A 14,328-nucleotide genomic window follows, 5' to 3' on the forward strand; every position below is an offset into this window, starting at 1 on the left:
GGGCTCTCCCCTCTTCCTTGCTTCCCCTCTCAGCAGGACCTCACTCCTGCCCCCTGGGGTCATCACCCAAATGAATACCTGGATGATGCCTTTTGTGTCCAGCCCTGCTTTGGGAGGAAACTGCTAAGACAATATGCTGAAGAACAGCTGTGCATCTGGTATTTGCTCAGAAGTATGTCCCCCGCCCAGTGTCCCAGAGCTGCGAGGAGCTCGCGCTGGCCAGGGGTGGCGGGTGGGAGGGCACCCCGGGACATGCAGAGAGTGGCCCAGCTGTGGGCGAGCCTGCCTGGGGTCTTGGCTGCGGATCCTCCCTGGTCTAGAGAGAGACGAGGTCTGGAGGGGTCATTTCCAGGCTCTTGGGGATACCACAGGCCCTGCTCCTTTGGTCACCCTAGTCCCTTAACTCCTGTGGGCTTCGCTCAGAGCATACCCACTGTTCCTATCATTCAGAACAGATGTTCTTCTGATGAAGTGAATGACATCATCAGCGAGCAGGCTGCAGAATGGGTGATTTGGGAAGCGGCTGGGAAGCTGGGAGCCTCCTGGCCCCTCAGCTGGGCAGCTGTTTCCAGGGCTGGCTGAGCATGCCTTTGCAATGGGCTCTTTCCCTGCCCCCACCCGAGGCAGCCTCGGTCATGCTGATGGGCCAAGTGACCTCTTGGATCCGAGGCTTTCCTACCAACCATGCCCAGAACAGATGGAAACGGATCTCCTGGGCATCTCCAGCTGATGCGGATTTCACAGCAGGCGGAAGAGAGGGGGGAAGCAGACAAGCCAGCCCCTTCCCACGGCCGCTCGGGAGGCCACACTGGTTGTTCAGCTGTTCACCCTCTCTCCTTGTGAAAGAGGGGGCTTGAGACGGGGGATCCATTTCAGTGGCAGTGAGCCTAGCAGCTAGAAATTCAAAACACCCCAGTTCCTTATGGCATTTAACCAGAGCTCCAAGGAGACCCCTTACCCTGCACAGCACTGCCACATAAAGGGCTAGACTGGTCTCCAGTCCCCCGAAGCTCCCTCTCCCTCCCCCATTTCCTGCCCTGTTGTAGCTTCTGTTCTTTGCTCCCATCCCAGTCTCCTTCCGCACAAGCACATCCACCGTATCCCTCTAGACCTGGCCCAGATGCCACTTTCTCCAGGAAGCTGTCCCCTTCTGCCCCCACCCCCATTTTAGCAGTAATCTATCCCTCTTTCCCCGTTCGCCCCCAAAGGCTCCATCTGTGTCACTCAGATGAAACCAGTGACTTTCTGTCTGGGATCACAGTTGCTCCTGGTCATTTCTCTTATTGGACTGGATCCTTTTCAGAGCAGGAAATGGCTCTTTCTTGGCCTCATAGTCCCCATGGAAGGTGCCTGGTAATGTCTTTTTTGGTCTGGTTGGTTTTGTTATTTTTGCTGAGTGCTTGTGAGATAGCTGATGTCAAAAACTGCTTTTCCCCAAACCCTGTCTTAGTCCGCTTGGGCTGCTGGGGCAAAATGCCGTAGAGCCGGTGGCTTAACCCATAAATATTTATATCTCACAGTAAGGCTGGGAAGTCCGGGATCAAGATGCCAGCAGATGGGTGTCTGTTGGGAACGCGCCTCCTGGTTTGAAGGCTGCTGCTGTCGTGTTGTGTCCTCACACGCAGAGAGAGATGTCCTCCTTATAAGGGCACTAATCCCATCATGGGGGCTCCACCCTCATGACCTCATCTAAACCCAATTACCTCTTGAAGACCCCACACGCAAATGTTCAGTCCACAACCTATCTTGTAATCATAACAACCTCTGAAATAAATACTCAGAATTTTGTTCAAAGCAACCGTCTTTTAGGTACGAGCTGTGTGACAAGCATGGGACGGGGAGCTAGCTGGAGGGAGGGATTCAGTGGTGGGGAGACCCAGTCCCTGTGCTCTGGGAGCTTAAAGTCACCCTGACAACCTGCATCTTGTCATTAGCGCCAGGATGGCCAGGGACGGGCAGGGGTCAGGGCGTCCCAGAGGCCACGGGAGGGAGAAGAGGTATCCTGGTGCGGGCATGCCACCGCGGGCTGGCTCGGGGCGAGCTCTGTCACTGACTCTGGCTAGGTCCCTAATGGACTTTGAAAATGTCTCATGCCCAGTGAGAGCCAAGAAGCCTCTTCCTTCTGTTAATTATTGTCTTATTCAGGCCTTTAAGGCTTTACAGGTCCCCCAATACTTGAAGTTTTGTAATGTTTTTGGGTGATACACCTGAGTATAGAGCTGTGCTGTCCAGATGGTACCTACCAGACACACAGGGCTATTTCAGTTTGTTTAAGGTAATTACATGCGATACAATTTGAAATGCAATTTTTAGTTACATCATCCACATTTCATGTGCTTGGTAACCGTGTGTGGCGAGCGGCTTCCACCCTGGGCAGCACAGGGTAGAACGGTTCCCTCATCCCCCGATGTTCTGTTGAATAGCTTTGGTAGAGAAAGTTGCTTTTTAGCCACTAGTTTTTAGTGTTTTATTTTTAAAGAGTTAGCTATGTCTTGTCTTCTCTTTCTCACTTTCTTCTTAAATGATCTCTCCCTTTGGTCTCTTCTCAAATACTTTTTTTTTTAACATTTCATTTATTTTTATTTTGAGAGAGAGAGCGCAAGCGAACGGGGGAGGGGCAAAGGGAGAGGGAGAGAGAGCATCTCCAGCGGACTTCGTGCTGAGTGTGGGGCCCGATGCGGGGCGCGGTCTCATGACACCAAGATCAAGACCTGAGCTGAAATCCAAAGTCAGTCGCTTAACCGACTGAGCCACCCAAGCGCCCCTCAAATACTTTTTTAAGGACTTAAGTTGTTAGTGTGGATGGTAACCCCCTGTCGGTGCAAAGCCATGTCCACTGTTACTCCTTTCACCAGAATGAACAGCCTTGCTTTTCTGTGCCCAGTTTTCCCTGGCCTGGTGATACCATCCCTCCTGCCCCTCGAGCCTCTGTCAGAACAAATACAGAGGGCTTTAAGCTGGCCAGAAGAAAGCGTCACCAAGATCCCAAAGTCACGGTGATCTTTCTGTACCTGGGGAGAGACTGCCCTTGCTCAGGCTGGTTCACACTGACGGGTGCTTCCCCTCAGGTGGGCTTGCAAAGGAAGCCAGGCTGTCCGGGAGCCAGCTTTTCTTCCTTTCAGCTGGAATGCTTTAAAACGCAGCACCTGCCCGATGAGTTGGAAAGAACGTCAAGACAAGCTTCATCTGAGTTATAAACATGCGCTTACCATAGTACGTTAGTGTACTTTCCCTCCCGGCGAGTGCAAATCTCTTTCACCCTCACCGCTCTGTTTATACTTCTGATATTCCAGGAGCAAAAAGGGGACATCTTCCGTGTGACAGGCAACACAACTTCCAAGTATTTTGCGGCCTGCTGGGAGTCCGTGCTTACGTAATACCCCCCGGACAGCGTGCAGTGCCAGTCACTGCAGGGGATCGACGGCCCACGCGGACAGGTTTTCTAGGGCAGTCACCGTATACACAAGCCCCTGTGCCAAGGGTCAGAGTCGGCAGACCAAGGAGGAAAACCTCAGTGGGTAACATCATTCACCAGTAACATCCCTCAGACTTCACTGGCCCGCGCACCTGGTCACTGTGTTCGTAGTGGGCACAGAGAGAGGATAGAAACAGATTCTTGTCCTCCAGGCATAAAACCAGTTACCCCGAACTTAGTGAAGTGTTGAGTTTTGCTGAAATAAAAACCTCAGTTTTACATGGAGGTGACTCATTGATGCGTCCAACACCAACAAGCTTCCTGCTCCCCTTGTGTCTTCAAATGCAGATGCTGGCTTAATAAGCCTTCACTGAGCTCCTCCTGCATGCTGGCCCTGGGCTCGGAGTGAGAGGGAGCCAGAGATAGTCAGTGAGTGCTGACGGCCCGGAGCTCAAGCCTACACTGGAGAGGCCACCCGCATCCATCGACAAAGCAGCTCTCATCAGCCCTGTCGGTGGGCCCCCCAGACCAGAGCCACTGGGAAAGAATACAGACTCGCCAAGAACCACCAGTCAGAGCTTTGCCCTCCAGTGGTCGGGCTGACCCTCTCACCGGGTCCCAGCCGCAAGGCTCCCTAAGGGTTTGAGTGGCCTCGGTAGCCGGTGTTTGACAGACACGCGTGCTGTCCCAGAGTTCTGTGTCCCTCTGTCTCCTTGGCAGGGTCAGCAGACAGCAACGGGTTGTCATGGCCTCAGTAAACATCAGCCCCGGAAAAAGCTCCAAAGACGGTTTAGTCCAGTTTCTCTCATTGGTGGAAACGGAGGCCCCCAGAAGGGAAGCGGGTCCTTTTGGGCCCCATGGTCTTGGAGACCTCGGGGTTTGCACGACTGCTCTTAAGGGATGTGAGGAAGAGCCAGGGCGGGAACACTGCCCTGCTGCCTACACCACATTCACAGAGATAATCTGTCAAGGCAAGGAAGGAGAAAAACAGCAGCGAACAAGCCATCTATTCTTGTCTGCGCCATTTTCCCATGTCAGGAGAGACTGTGCTGAAAAATTTAGGTTTGTCTTTTCATGTTGCCTTTCAGTGCCCTCTTGACAGAACGCCTTTCTTCTCCCCCTTTTCTTTGGCAGGATCCTGACCAAGGCTGTAGAAAAAGAATCTTTTAAGAACATATATATCTATCTATCGATATACATTCAGCCCCTGACAGTGACACGGAACTGTAGTGCCTCTTAATTACCCAGGAAGTGACAAGGTCAAGAGGTGTCTGAAAGCCGCCTTGTGCTTCTAAGCATTGATTTCTCACCGTTGTCGCCGCTTCCCAAGCTGGAGTGGGGGGCCACGGCGCCTGGGTTTTGTCCACTGTTTGGACTTCTTCCTTTCTTCCTTCCTTTTTTTTTTTTTTTTTTTATTTGAAAAGAAACTTCTGGCAGTTGGGGTATTGATCGAAAATTCATAAAAGCAGGACATGTTTCGGGTTGGCTGACCAGTCATCATTGCTGCTTGGGCCCTTGGGGAGGAGGTCAACTTCTTACAGAGACACCCTCCCCTGAGGCCCCCATTCTCTGGCTACTCTCGCACTTTCTTCCTATGATCTTTGGGCTTTCCAAGGGGAGAAGGGCAAGGAGAGAAAAATGTTCGTGCCCACGCGTCGTCGCTTGCTATGTTTATGATGAACATGTAAGTCGTGCTCTTTGCTCGTCACGAAGAGTTTTGAGGCAGCTAGGGGTAGTTTTTAAAGGTGGGGAGCTGAGGTTTTGAACCATGGTCACCAAGAAATGATATTATGATACAAAAATAGAAGCAATGGTGTTTCTGAAAACTTTGGATCGAAGTTTTAGAAGTTCCTGGGAAGTGACGTTGACTTGTATTTGTGGGATTAGAGATGCCAGAGCCTTTTCTAGATAACTCTGAGAAATCAGTAGTGCACAGAGGCTTACCTGGGTATTTTGTTCTTCAATAAAACCAATGAAAAGGGATTATATTGCCAGAGCAGAGAAATGATTAATTCTTGGTCTGATAACAGAGGAGTTCTTCAAAATGCTGCCATGTCCTAGTGGATGTTAGCCTTTTTTACTAAGGAAAGTCGGAGCCTATAGCCTGCAGGTCTCCAGACCTTCCTTTTCCTTGTCAGGGGAGTTTAGTGTGCAAACATGACTCTGGAATCCTCCACGACTCTCAGGAAGGAGTCAGGGACATAGCATTTTTCTTTTCATTGTACAAATGACACCTTGGAAAGTGAAGGCCCCAAGTCTAATGGTGTTAAACATAGAAAGAATCTATAGTGAGAGAAATCTTAGTCTCTTCAGAGAAGTCTTGGATTTTCTTTCTAAACCTTCCTGCTCTTCATCAAGGTTTGAAACATACCTAGAAGAGATAAACCAGTCCATTGGCTCTAACTTTTAAGGTATAAAGGACGGAGTGAGAGGTCAGAAGTCAAGGCAGAGTTTTAGTCTCGCTTCACATGTGATCTCGCGCTAGCCACGTTCCCTCCACAGATCTTCGTTTCCTCATTTAAAAAATGAGCAGTTGGACTTGTTGACCTGGGGCCCAAAGGTTCAGCTGGGACCCAAAGAGCAGAAACATGAAATAAAATATATTGACATCTACTTTAGAATGCCAGTAAAAACTCATGAGGCTTTAGGTAAGGGACAAATTACAAGCTATCTGGCTCTTTGTCATCTGTAAATATTGACTGCACAGGCCTTGGGATTCAGCCTGAATTAAATATGCCCGATGCGTTTTCCTGAGTTCAGAAATACATTGTGGATGGAGAGGCAAGACATAAAAGCTGCTGAATGACCACTGAACAGGTACCTATATTAACATGATGCAGATGCCCAGATAGGAGATGTCTCATAGCTCTGGGAAATGCTGCTGGCCTCCTATATGACTGTCTATTCAAAAATTCATATATATTCCATGCCTCCATCCATATGCTTCGTCCACGGATGTATCCATGCATGCATCCGTCCATCCATCCGTAAGTCCATTTATCCATCTACCATCAACTCACCAATCTGCCCGTCCATCCATCTCACTCACCCCTACACTACATGAGACACAGGGATGAGTGCCGTAACAAGGAGGTTTGGAAACGTGTTGTGGGGCTCAGATGATGGGAGACATCCCTTCTAGCTGGAGACCTCAGGGAAGGCTTCATGGAGGAGCTGGCGCTTGAACTGAGTTTTGAAGGGTGGGCAAAGTGTAAAGAAAAGAACATGTGAGCAAAGGCGCAGAGATAGGGAAGTACTGTGCTTGTCTGGGGACACAATGACTAGACAAGAAAGCAGGTCAAATAAGAGAGAAGATTGAAGAAACATTAACTTTGGGCATCAAGGCAATTAAGGAGGACTTTGGAACGAGCCAGTTTTACAGCAGAGGGAGTGGGAGAGAAGGAAGTGAAGGAGGCAAGAGGGGTGGGGAGCCCCTAGACACGGACTGGCGAGTTCTGTTATGGAAAAGGGTGTGAATAAAATATAGAAAGGCAAAAGGAAACCCCGTGTATTGTGTGAAGTTTTACAAGTGCTTCACATTCGGTCTCTAAGAGTCCTACAGGTCACTCTTTATACAACTTGGAAAAGTCAAGGAGACTTTAGGTTCATAAGAGACTCATTAAGGAGTGGGAGGTAGGAGGGTGTGAAAGGAATTTTACTGTTTTTGTGTGAGACAAGAGCCTTTCTACCTTCCTGCACCTGGCCCTCGTAGGCTATTTTTCTGGAACTGCAGAAATGGAAGGTTGAGTGGGTGGAGTCCACTGCTGTGCCCTGAGCCAGATGGCTGCGGTTCCACAGCCCAGAAGCGCCCTGGGCTCCGGGGACCAGAAGACAAGCGGACACCCGGGCTGGAATCCCGTCTCCGCTCCTCTTTCGGTGCGTGACTCGGGAGAGTTGTGCAATCTCTTTCAACCGGTATCATTAAAATGTTTAGAGTAAGGATTAATTACAGTGCAATATGAGAAAAGAAGCAAACCTAAACTTTAAGCCCCCCGAACATGCTGACTGTTTCACAAACTATCTCGTTATCACTGTAACCCACTGGGGTAGGAATTGATTCCCCTATATTGCAAATAAGCAACTGGAGACCAGAGAGGTTGAGTAATGTTCCCAAGATCACACAGGAAGTTCAGCGGTGGCAGAACGATGTTCCAAACCCCACACACAAGTTCCTCAGCGAATTCTGTGCTTCGGTTATTGCCGAACTCTTGGAGGCAGGGGTCCCTGACTATCGAATGATTAGCATGTATTTCTATAACCGGGTTTAAGCAGAAGAGAGGTGGAAGGTTGTGGAAGGGAGGTGTAGGGAGTGTTAGAGGAAAATAAAAAGGAGTAGAGACAATTGGGAGGCAAAGCCACATTCAAGTTCCCTAAATGGATTCTTCAAAAATGGGGGAGGGAGAGCGGGGGCGGGAGGAAAGATGAGCCAGGCGGTGGGGATGACTGGGCCAGGCGACCTCAGTGCCCTGCGGCTGGCCAGCACATAACCCTGCCCTGCGGCTGGGGGACCGAGTAACCACAGTGGGAGGCAAAGCAAATAATGCTTTGTTGGTTTTGCTAAAAGAAAATAAGAGAAACACAGTTTACTCCCTGAGGCCCATGTGCTGAGCCAGCTGCTTCTGGGGCCCCCTTGCTGGACCGTGGTCCTCGCCCCTAAGATACCTTGGGCGTTTAAGTGAAGGAAATCCAGGCTTTTTAGCTGTGGTGACTTTTCCTCTTCTTTTAATCTACAAACAGTGCAATGCTCAGATCTTAAGTGTTCTGTTTTGACCCATGCATGTCAAGGCCCAGAACATTTCTGTCACCCCAGAAAGTTGGCTGGGGGTCCTTGCCAGTTAATCCCTGCCTCCCCCAGCAATGGTGATCTGATTTCCGTGGGCATTGTTCAGTTTTGACTATTCCAGAGTTTCATTTAAATGCGACATGCAGGAATTCTTCTCATGTCTGTCTCCTTTTATACAACGTTGTATTTTCCAGATTCATCCATGTGGTCGCGTGTCTCAGTAGATAATTTTTATCCATCAGTAGTATTCGCTGTATGAATACAGTGCAGCCTATATCATCTGTTCTCTGAGGATGAGCGGCTGGGTTGTTTCCAATTTTGGCCTATAATGAAGAAAGCTGCCGCAACCATTCATGTATGAGACTTTCTGGGGGCATAGATTTTCTTTGCTCTTAGGTGAATAGCTGCGAGCAGAACTCGTGGGTCCCAAGGTGGGTGTGACGGTGTGCCGGAGGGGACTGGGGCCAGCTAGCAAGGCCTCATTTCTTCCCAACGCTGCTTTCACTCCTGTCATATTGGCAGCTCGAAATTGGCCCTCGTGGGGGTATTCCTACCAGGGAGATCAGCAAATGCCACAAATCAGGCTGGCTTTTCTTCTGAGGAGCCCGGGAGCTTTAAACGCTTACCACTCTACCACTGGATGGATGTGTGTTTAACTTTTTAAGAAACTTTCTCTTGGTGAGAAAGTTGTACTATTTACTATTTCTACCCGTGATGTATGAGGGTTCCAATTGCTCTATATCCTCTCCAACATCTGCTGTTGTCAGTTTTTACTCTAAGCCCTTCTGGTAGGTGTGTGGGGATATCTCACTGTAGTTTTAATTTGCATTTTCCTGGGGACTGCTGGTTTTCCTGGGGACTGCTTTCACCTGTGTTATTGCGGTCACTTGTGTGTCGTTCATAATGGTCTGTTTAGCATTTGGTCGTTTAAAAAAATCAGGTGTTTTTTTTTTTTTATTACTGAGTGGCGAGAGTTCCTTTTATATTCTGCATATAAGCCTTTTGTCAGATTTATGTTTTGAGACTATTTTCTCCTGGTCTGTGGTTTGCCATTTATTTTCTTCTCATTTTTTTAATGAGCAGATATTGACAATTTTTATAGTATATAGTTTATCAATGTGTTTTATTTATGGCTCGTATTTTCTTTGTCCTCTCCAAGCTATCCCGTCGCGTGTCCTCTGCCTGGAGTGGTCTTCCGCGTTGCTTCTGTCTGGAGAACCACTCATTTGTCATCTCTCATAGATAGGGTGCCCTTTCTAGACTTCAACTAGCAGCCTTTCTGGACACTGCACCCCCCCCCCTTAGTTCCTACCTCTTTGATCAGGCTACGATGTAACTGTCTCTTTATGGGCCTTTCCAGCTTACCTGATTGGAACCCCCAGGTGGGGGATTGTGGGTCTTCTGGATTGTATTCTCATTTGTACCTTCCCTTCCTCCTTCTCTCCTGCTCCTCGACCCCTCTCTCATCTCCATCAGCACCCTGCTAGGTGCTGGCCCGGAGCAGGCTCACAGGGCATGCTAACTGAAGGAGTGAATTAACTTGAATGAACTCAGGACCTTGTGAGTCTTCATGGTTGACCTCTTTGTCCTTCGGTTACATTGTGATGGTCGAGAATATATTGGGGGTAGTTTATTTCACAGAACAAAAGTGAGTCTGAAAAACTCTGCCAGGTTCTATCAAAGTTAGAGCCATTGAGAATCTTCAGTGAGGATTCACGGAGGATCAAGTGTGATTCTGCTGGGAAAAGGCTAAGGCTGGGCGGCTCTGTGCTCTTGTGTGTGGTGTGGGCAGGTGGGGGGAGCAGGTGTGTGCAGAGCATCTAATCTGACCTGCATCTAAACTTTGGGATCCGGTTCACAACGCCCCGGGCTGGTGGTTAGACAAACCTGGGGTCAAGCACGTTTATAGCTACGTGACCTTAGGCAAGTGACTTCAGCTCTTAAATCCCTGTTTCTTTAGGTAGAAACCAGGGGTAATGACAGCACCGGTCTCACTGCGTTGTTGTTGGAATTAAAGGCAATGTACATAAAACAGCTCTGGAAATAGTGAAGTTTCCAGAACAGTTCCTGTCCCCTAGGGTTTGGGCAGCTCCCATGGAGGCTATGGGGAATGCTTGGTGCCTTCCTTGCTCTGTGGAGTTCTGGGAGCAGGAAAGCTCCCTGGGATCTCCAGCTTCAGGGCCGTATCTGACCTGGGCAGTTAGATACAGTTCTGGAGCTGATGGAATTAGAGGGGTGGTGGTGAGTCCACACAGAAGCCCAAGAGAAGCAGAATACAGGAATGCCCACCATCCCAAAGAAACGAACGTCCACCCCAGATTCTGAGGACCCATTTTTGAGGCGTTTTCTACTTGTCTGTTTTTGCATCTCTCAAATGGTCACCAGAGTGGGCTGATCGAGGCTTCCACAGTCCATCAATAAGCAGGGAATTGTGGGAGGAGTTTCTGAGCAGAGATTGGCAGCCCCCACTTTACAGACTCAGGGGTAGAGCAAGGACATAATGGAGAGTGTCCCCCACTCCACGTGTCTTTGGCGGTTCCCACCTGAATCTGGAGGCAAGAGCAGTGCAGCCTCCAGCTAGCCCCTCCTCCCTGAGTCCGGTACCGCACCCCGCCCTGTCCCGGGCTGACCCTGGGGTGCCAATAACCTACTCCCCTTTCCTCCCCGTTTTTTTGAGATAATGGACTGAGAGAGGGGAGTCAGCTCCTGTGCGTGCCTGGAGGATCTCCCTTTAGCCTTCTTTCCTCCCATCACTCTTTCGGGTCTCTGTCCTTCAGCATCAAGGTGAGCGACGCCTGGCTTGCTCAGTGCCCGCGCGGTGGGTCCGGACGCCGGACGCCGGCCGCCCTGGAGAAGGCGGAGCCGCGGGCTGGAGTCGGAACCTGCGGGCGGCAGCTCGGCTCTGCCTTGATTCCCGGCCAGGCCTGGCGCGGCGGCGGCTGTGGAATGTGTGAGCGCCAAGTGTCACCGCCCCAGACTGTGGGAAAGCGCTGCTCTGCTCACCTCCCAGCAGCTGCCCCGCGCCCGCCCGCCCGAGCGGGAAACAGGAGCCGCCTGCCGCCCAGGCCCAGCGCGTTTCCCAGCGGACCGCCTCGGGGCCCTGGGAGCTCCCCCCGCCCCGCCCCTGCCCCAGCCGAGCCATGGACTGATCTAGTCTCCGTCGGTTCAACCAGGCTAGCGGTGGTGGATGGAGCAGCTTCCTAGGCGCAGACCCCACTCAGAGGAGGGCCTGGGGAGCGGGCGGGCGGCTGTGGCTGGAGGGGAGGTGGGGAGGTCCTCCCCACCGCGGGCACCTTCCTGGTCCCCCACCAGGCAGCCCAAGGTTGGGCCCAATGAACTGCGACTGGACTCGGAGCAGGAGACCCCACCGTACCTACCTCCCCCAAATCAAAAAGAACTTCCTCCAGGGCCAGGCAGGTGATCTGGGGGGCCTGCACTTTCTGAAAGACCCACAACTCCCGCCCAGCGCCTGGTTTAAGTGGGAATCAGGTGGGGCTCAGAAATCCCCCCAGACCGAGGCCTTCTAAGTGCACCCATGCTGGGGGACCTACCCAAGGTCAGCCTGCTGGGTAGCTCCAGAGTGACTTCTAAAAGCCAAGTCTAGTGCCCCTCCTGCCACACCCTACACCCCCTTCCTGGGCCTCATGCTCCTTCTCAGCAGCCCGGTGCCCCTCATTGAGTTCCCTGTCCTTACCATAGAAGTTGGGAGTGAGGCACAGGGTGATGGGGGTAAGCCAGGCATCCTGGGACTCCAGCAGCTTGGCCTCAGCTCAGCCTCCTGCTGCCGGAATTCCTACTCCTGCAACCTTGGCCTGTGTGCCTTGGGGTGCCCCACCCTACAGGCCTGTGATCCTGGTTAGTGAGCCCCCCACTGCCTCTCAGCGCCGGATGGCCATCTTCCATGTCTGCACCTTGTTTTCGCTTGTCCTTCAGTGTCCCATCCTGAGGCCAGGGTGCGACCCCTCTCCCCGGCAACTCCTGAAACACTGGATTCCCGGTCCTTCTAAGGCCTTTGTAGCACTTGCAAATCTTATGATCTGCTCCTCCCTTCTACAATTTCTTAAGAATAGAGACCATGTTGCCCTCCTTTCTATACCCCCACCCACAAACAACCGTTTGGGGGTTCCGCTTATGGTATCTGCTCTGTTTGTCGGCTGCATGAACTAACAAGTTAATGTTTTTCAAATGCAGTTTATCACTGGCTCACAATCTCACTCACCAGGTATGAGAGTTACTTACCCTCTTTAAGTCTCAATTTTCTCACCTATAAAATGGAGATAAGCTCAACTGCTATTGGCTCTGAAGTGACTTGTGTAGTGAGTGGTTGGCACACTGCAGATGCTTTATATTATATGGAATATATGTGTATGGAATATATGTATATGGAATTACTAAAATATTTAGTGCATTGGATGCTTTTCGGTATGTGTATGAAATATGCACATAAATGACAAGTATTTTCAGTGGCTATTCAGTATGACACACCCGTCTCTTCGGTAGCTAGCCTGCTGGTTGGGGGAAGTTCCCTGTTTTATTAGTGTGAACCATCTTTTGTGCCCTTGCCCCTTCCCAGTGCCCTCCCGTGGGCCATGGTGACAAAGCCAAGATTGGCCATAGAGAAGCAAATGTCTGGGGGAGGTAAGTGGGTGCCACTAAAGGCATGCCACGGCCTAAAAGACTTCTGTCCCCTCAGGATTGCTGCTCTTCCTCCATCCGTGTGCGACTTTTTACCAGCTACGCATGTCTTGAGCATCTGCTGTATGCAATGCTTTGTGCGGGCCTTTGGGTGATCACGACCGTCACACTCCTCCCTGCAAAGAGTTTTTGTTTTTCCTTATCGGAGGAGCAAAATGGGCACACGTAGGGGAAATACGGAGTCAGCAAGACACAGTGTCACTCATTTAGTGCTAGCACGTGGGGGCAGGTGACAAGTGACACAAGGCTCAGAGGAAGGGGAGAGCAGTGACGGTGGGTGTTATCAGCGAGTTCAGGCTGCCATAACAGACTACCGTAGACGGGTGGCTTAAAGACAGAGGCTGATTTTCTCACAGTTCCTTCTGGAGGCTGGGAAGGCCAAGATCAAGGTCATGGTTCATTTATTTTTTTGGTGAGAGTGCTCTTCTTGTCTTACAGCCGCTGCCTTCTTGCTGCGTCCTCATATGGCTGGGGTGGGGGAGAGAGGGAGAGAGGCACAGCGCTCAAGTGTCTTTTCTTACAAGGACACTAGTGCTGTCGGATTAGCGTGGCACCGTTACAACCTCAGTTAACCTTAACTGCTTCCTGAAAGGGCCTGTCCCTAAACGCACTTCATGTTAGGGGAGTCAGGGTGTCAACGTATGAATTTTGGGGGACACACTTCAGTTCATAGCAGTGGGGTAAGGGTGACTCTGTCTAGAAAGTGACGTCTGTGTATGGGCGGGCAGAAGGCAGCCTGGTGAAGGGAAGAGCTTGGGCCCAGGTGCAGAGGCAGGGGTGAGTGAGCAGTGGGGAGCCTAACATGGCTCGTACCGAAAGCGTGTGCTGGGTGGGACGGAAGTTTGAGAAGCTCAGGGTATGGCCAGGTGATGGAGGCCTTTGAAGGATGAGTTTGTGCCTGACGTGCCTGGAAATAGGAGCCGGCAAAGGTGCGGGGACGGAGGAGAAACGTGTGGGAAATGATGTGGCCATAAGAAGGCTTTCAAAGCTTCTCAAGGGGAAAAGATTGAGGAAACCTCATGCCAGTTTTCACATGAGGACATTGAGGCTGAGAAAGGCCTAGGGACCACAGTAAGGTCAACAGCAGGTTAGTGGGATGCCAGACTTAGCTATGGCGCTTGGCTGGGTCCACAGGGGACCCACCTTCCGTTGTCTACCTTGGTGTCAGAGCAGCAGGTGGGGAGAAGGGCCCATGGCAGGGTCCGCATGCTGGGCTGGAGACTGGTGACCAGAGGGAGGAGAGAGCGGAGGCCAAAGCAGCTGGAGCCTGCCTCGTTGATGCAGATACCCCCCCCCCCCGCCCCGGCTGGGGCAGGAGATGCCTACATGGACCTGTTAGTTTGAACCAATCTTGAGGAGTGAGGAGGATCTGGAATGATGGGCAAGAAGAAAGAAGGGCCTTGTATATGTGCTGGGCTATTTCAGTGGCTGTTAT

At 51.0% G+C, this 14,328-nt stretch overlaps 1 protein-coding gene across 28 annotated transcripts in view; it reads left to right on the plus strand.

Annotated features, from left to right (window-relative positions):
* The window catches only part of LOC103676002, a 184,400-nt gene that overhangs the window by 44,245 nt on the left and 125,827 nt on the right, over positions 1-14,328 (plus strand). The window contains exon 6 of one of the 28 annotated variants that reach the window (XM_040621439.1): positions 3,764-4,300. The exons of 26 other annotated variants lie outside the window; for them this stretch is intronic. In XM_040621439.1, coding sequence (XP_040477373.1) covers positions 3,764-3,824 — 61 coding nt within the window. In that variant the 3' untranslated portion in view covers positions 3,825-4,300. Of the gene's footprint in view, positions 1-3,293; positions 3,695-3,763; positions 4,301-14,328 lie in introns of those variants that run through there. One more of the 28 variants, XM_040621443.1, reaches the window with a different exon arrangement.

This window comes from Ursus maritimus, unplaced genomic scaffold, assembly GCF_017311325.1.
Source record: "Ursus maritimus isolate PB19 unplaced genomic scaffold, ASM1731132v1 scaffold_4, whole genome shotgun sequence".
NCBI classification, from domain to species: domain Eukaryota; kingdom Metazoa; phylum Chordata; class Mammalia; order Carnivora; family Ursidae; genus Ursus; species Ursus maritimus.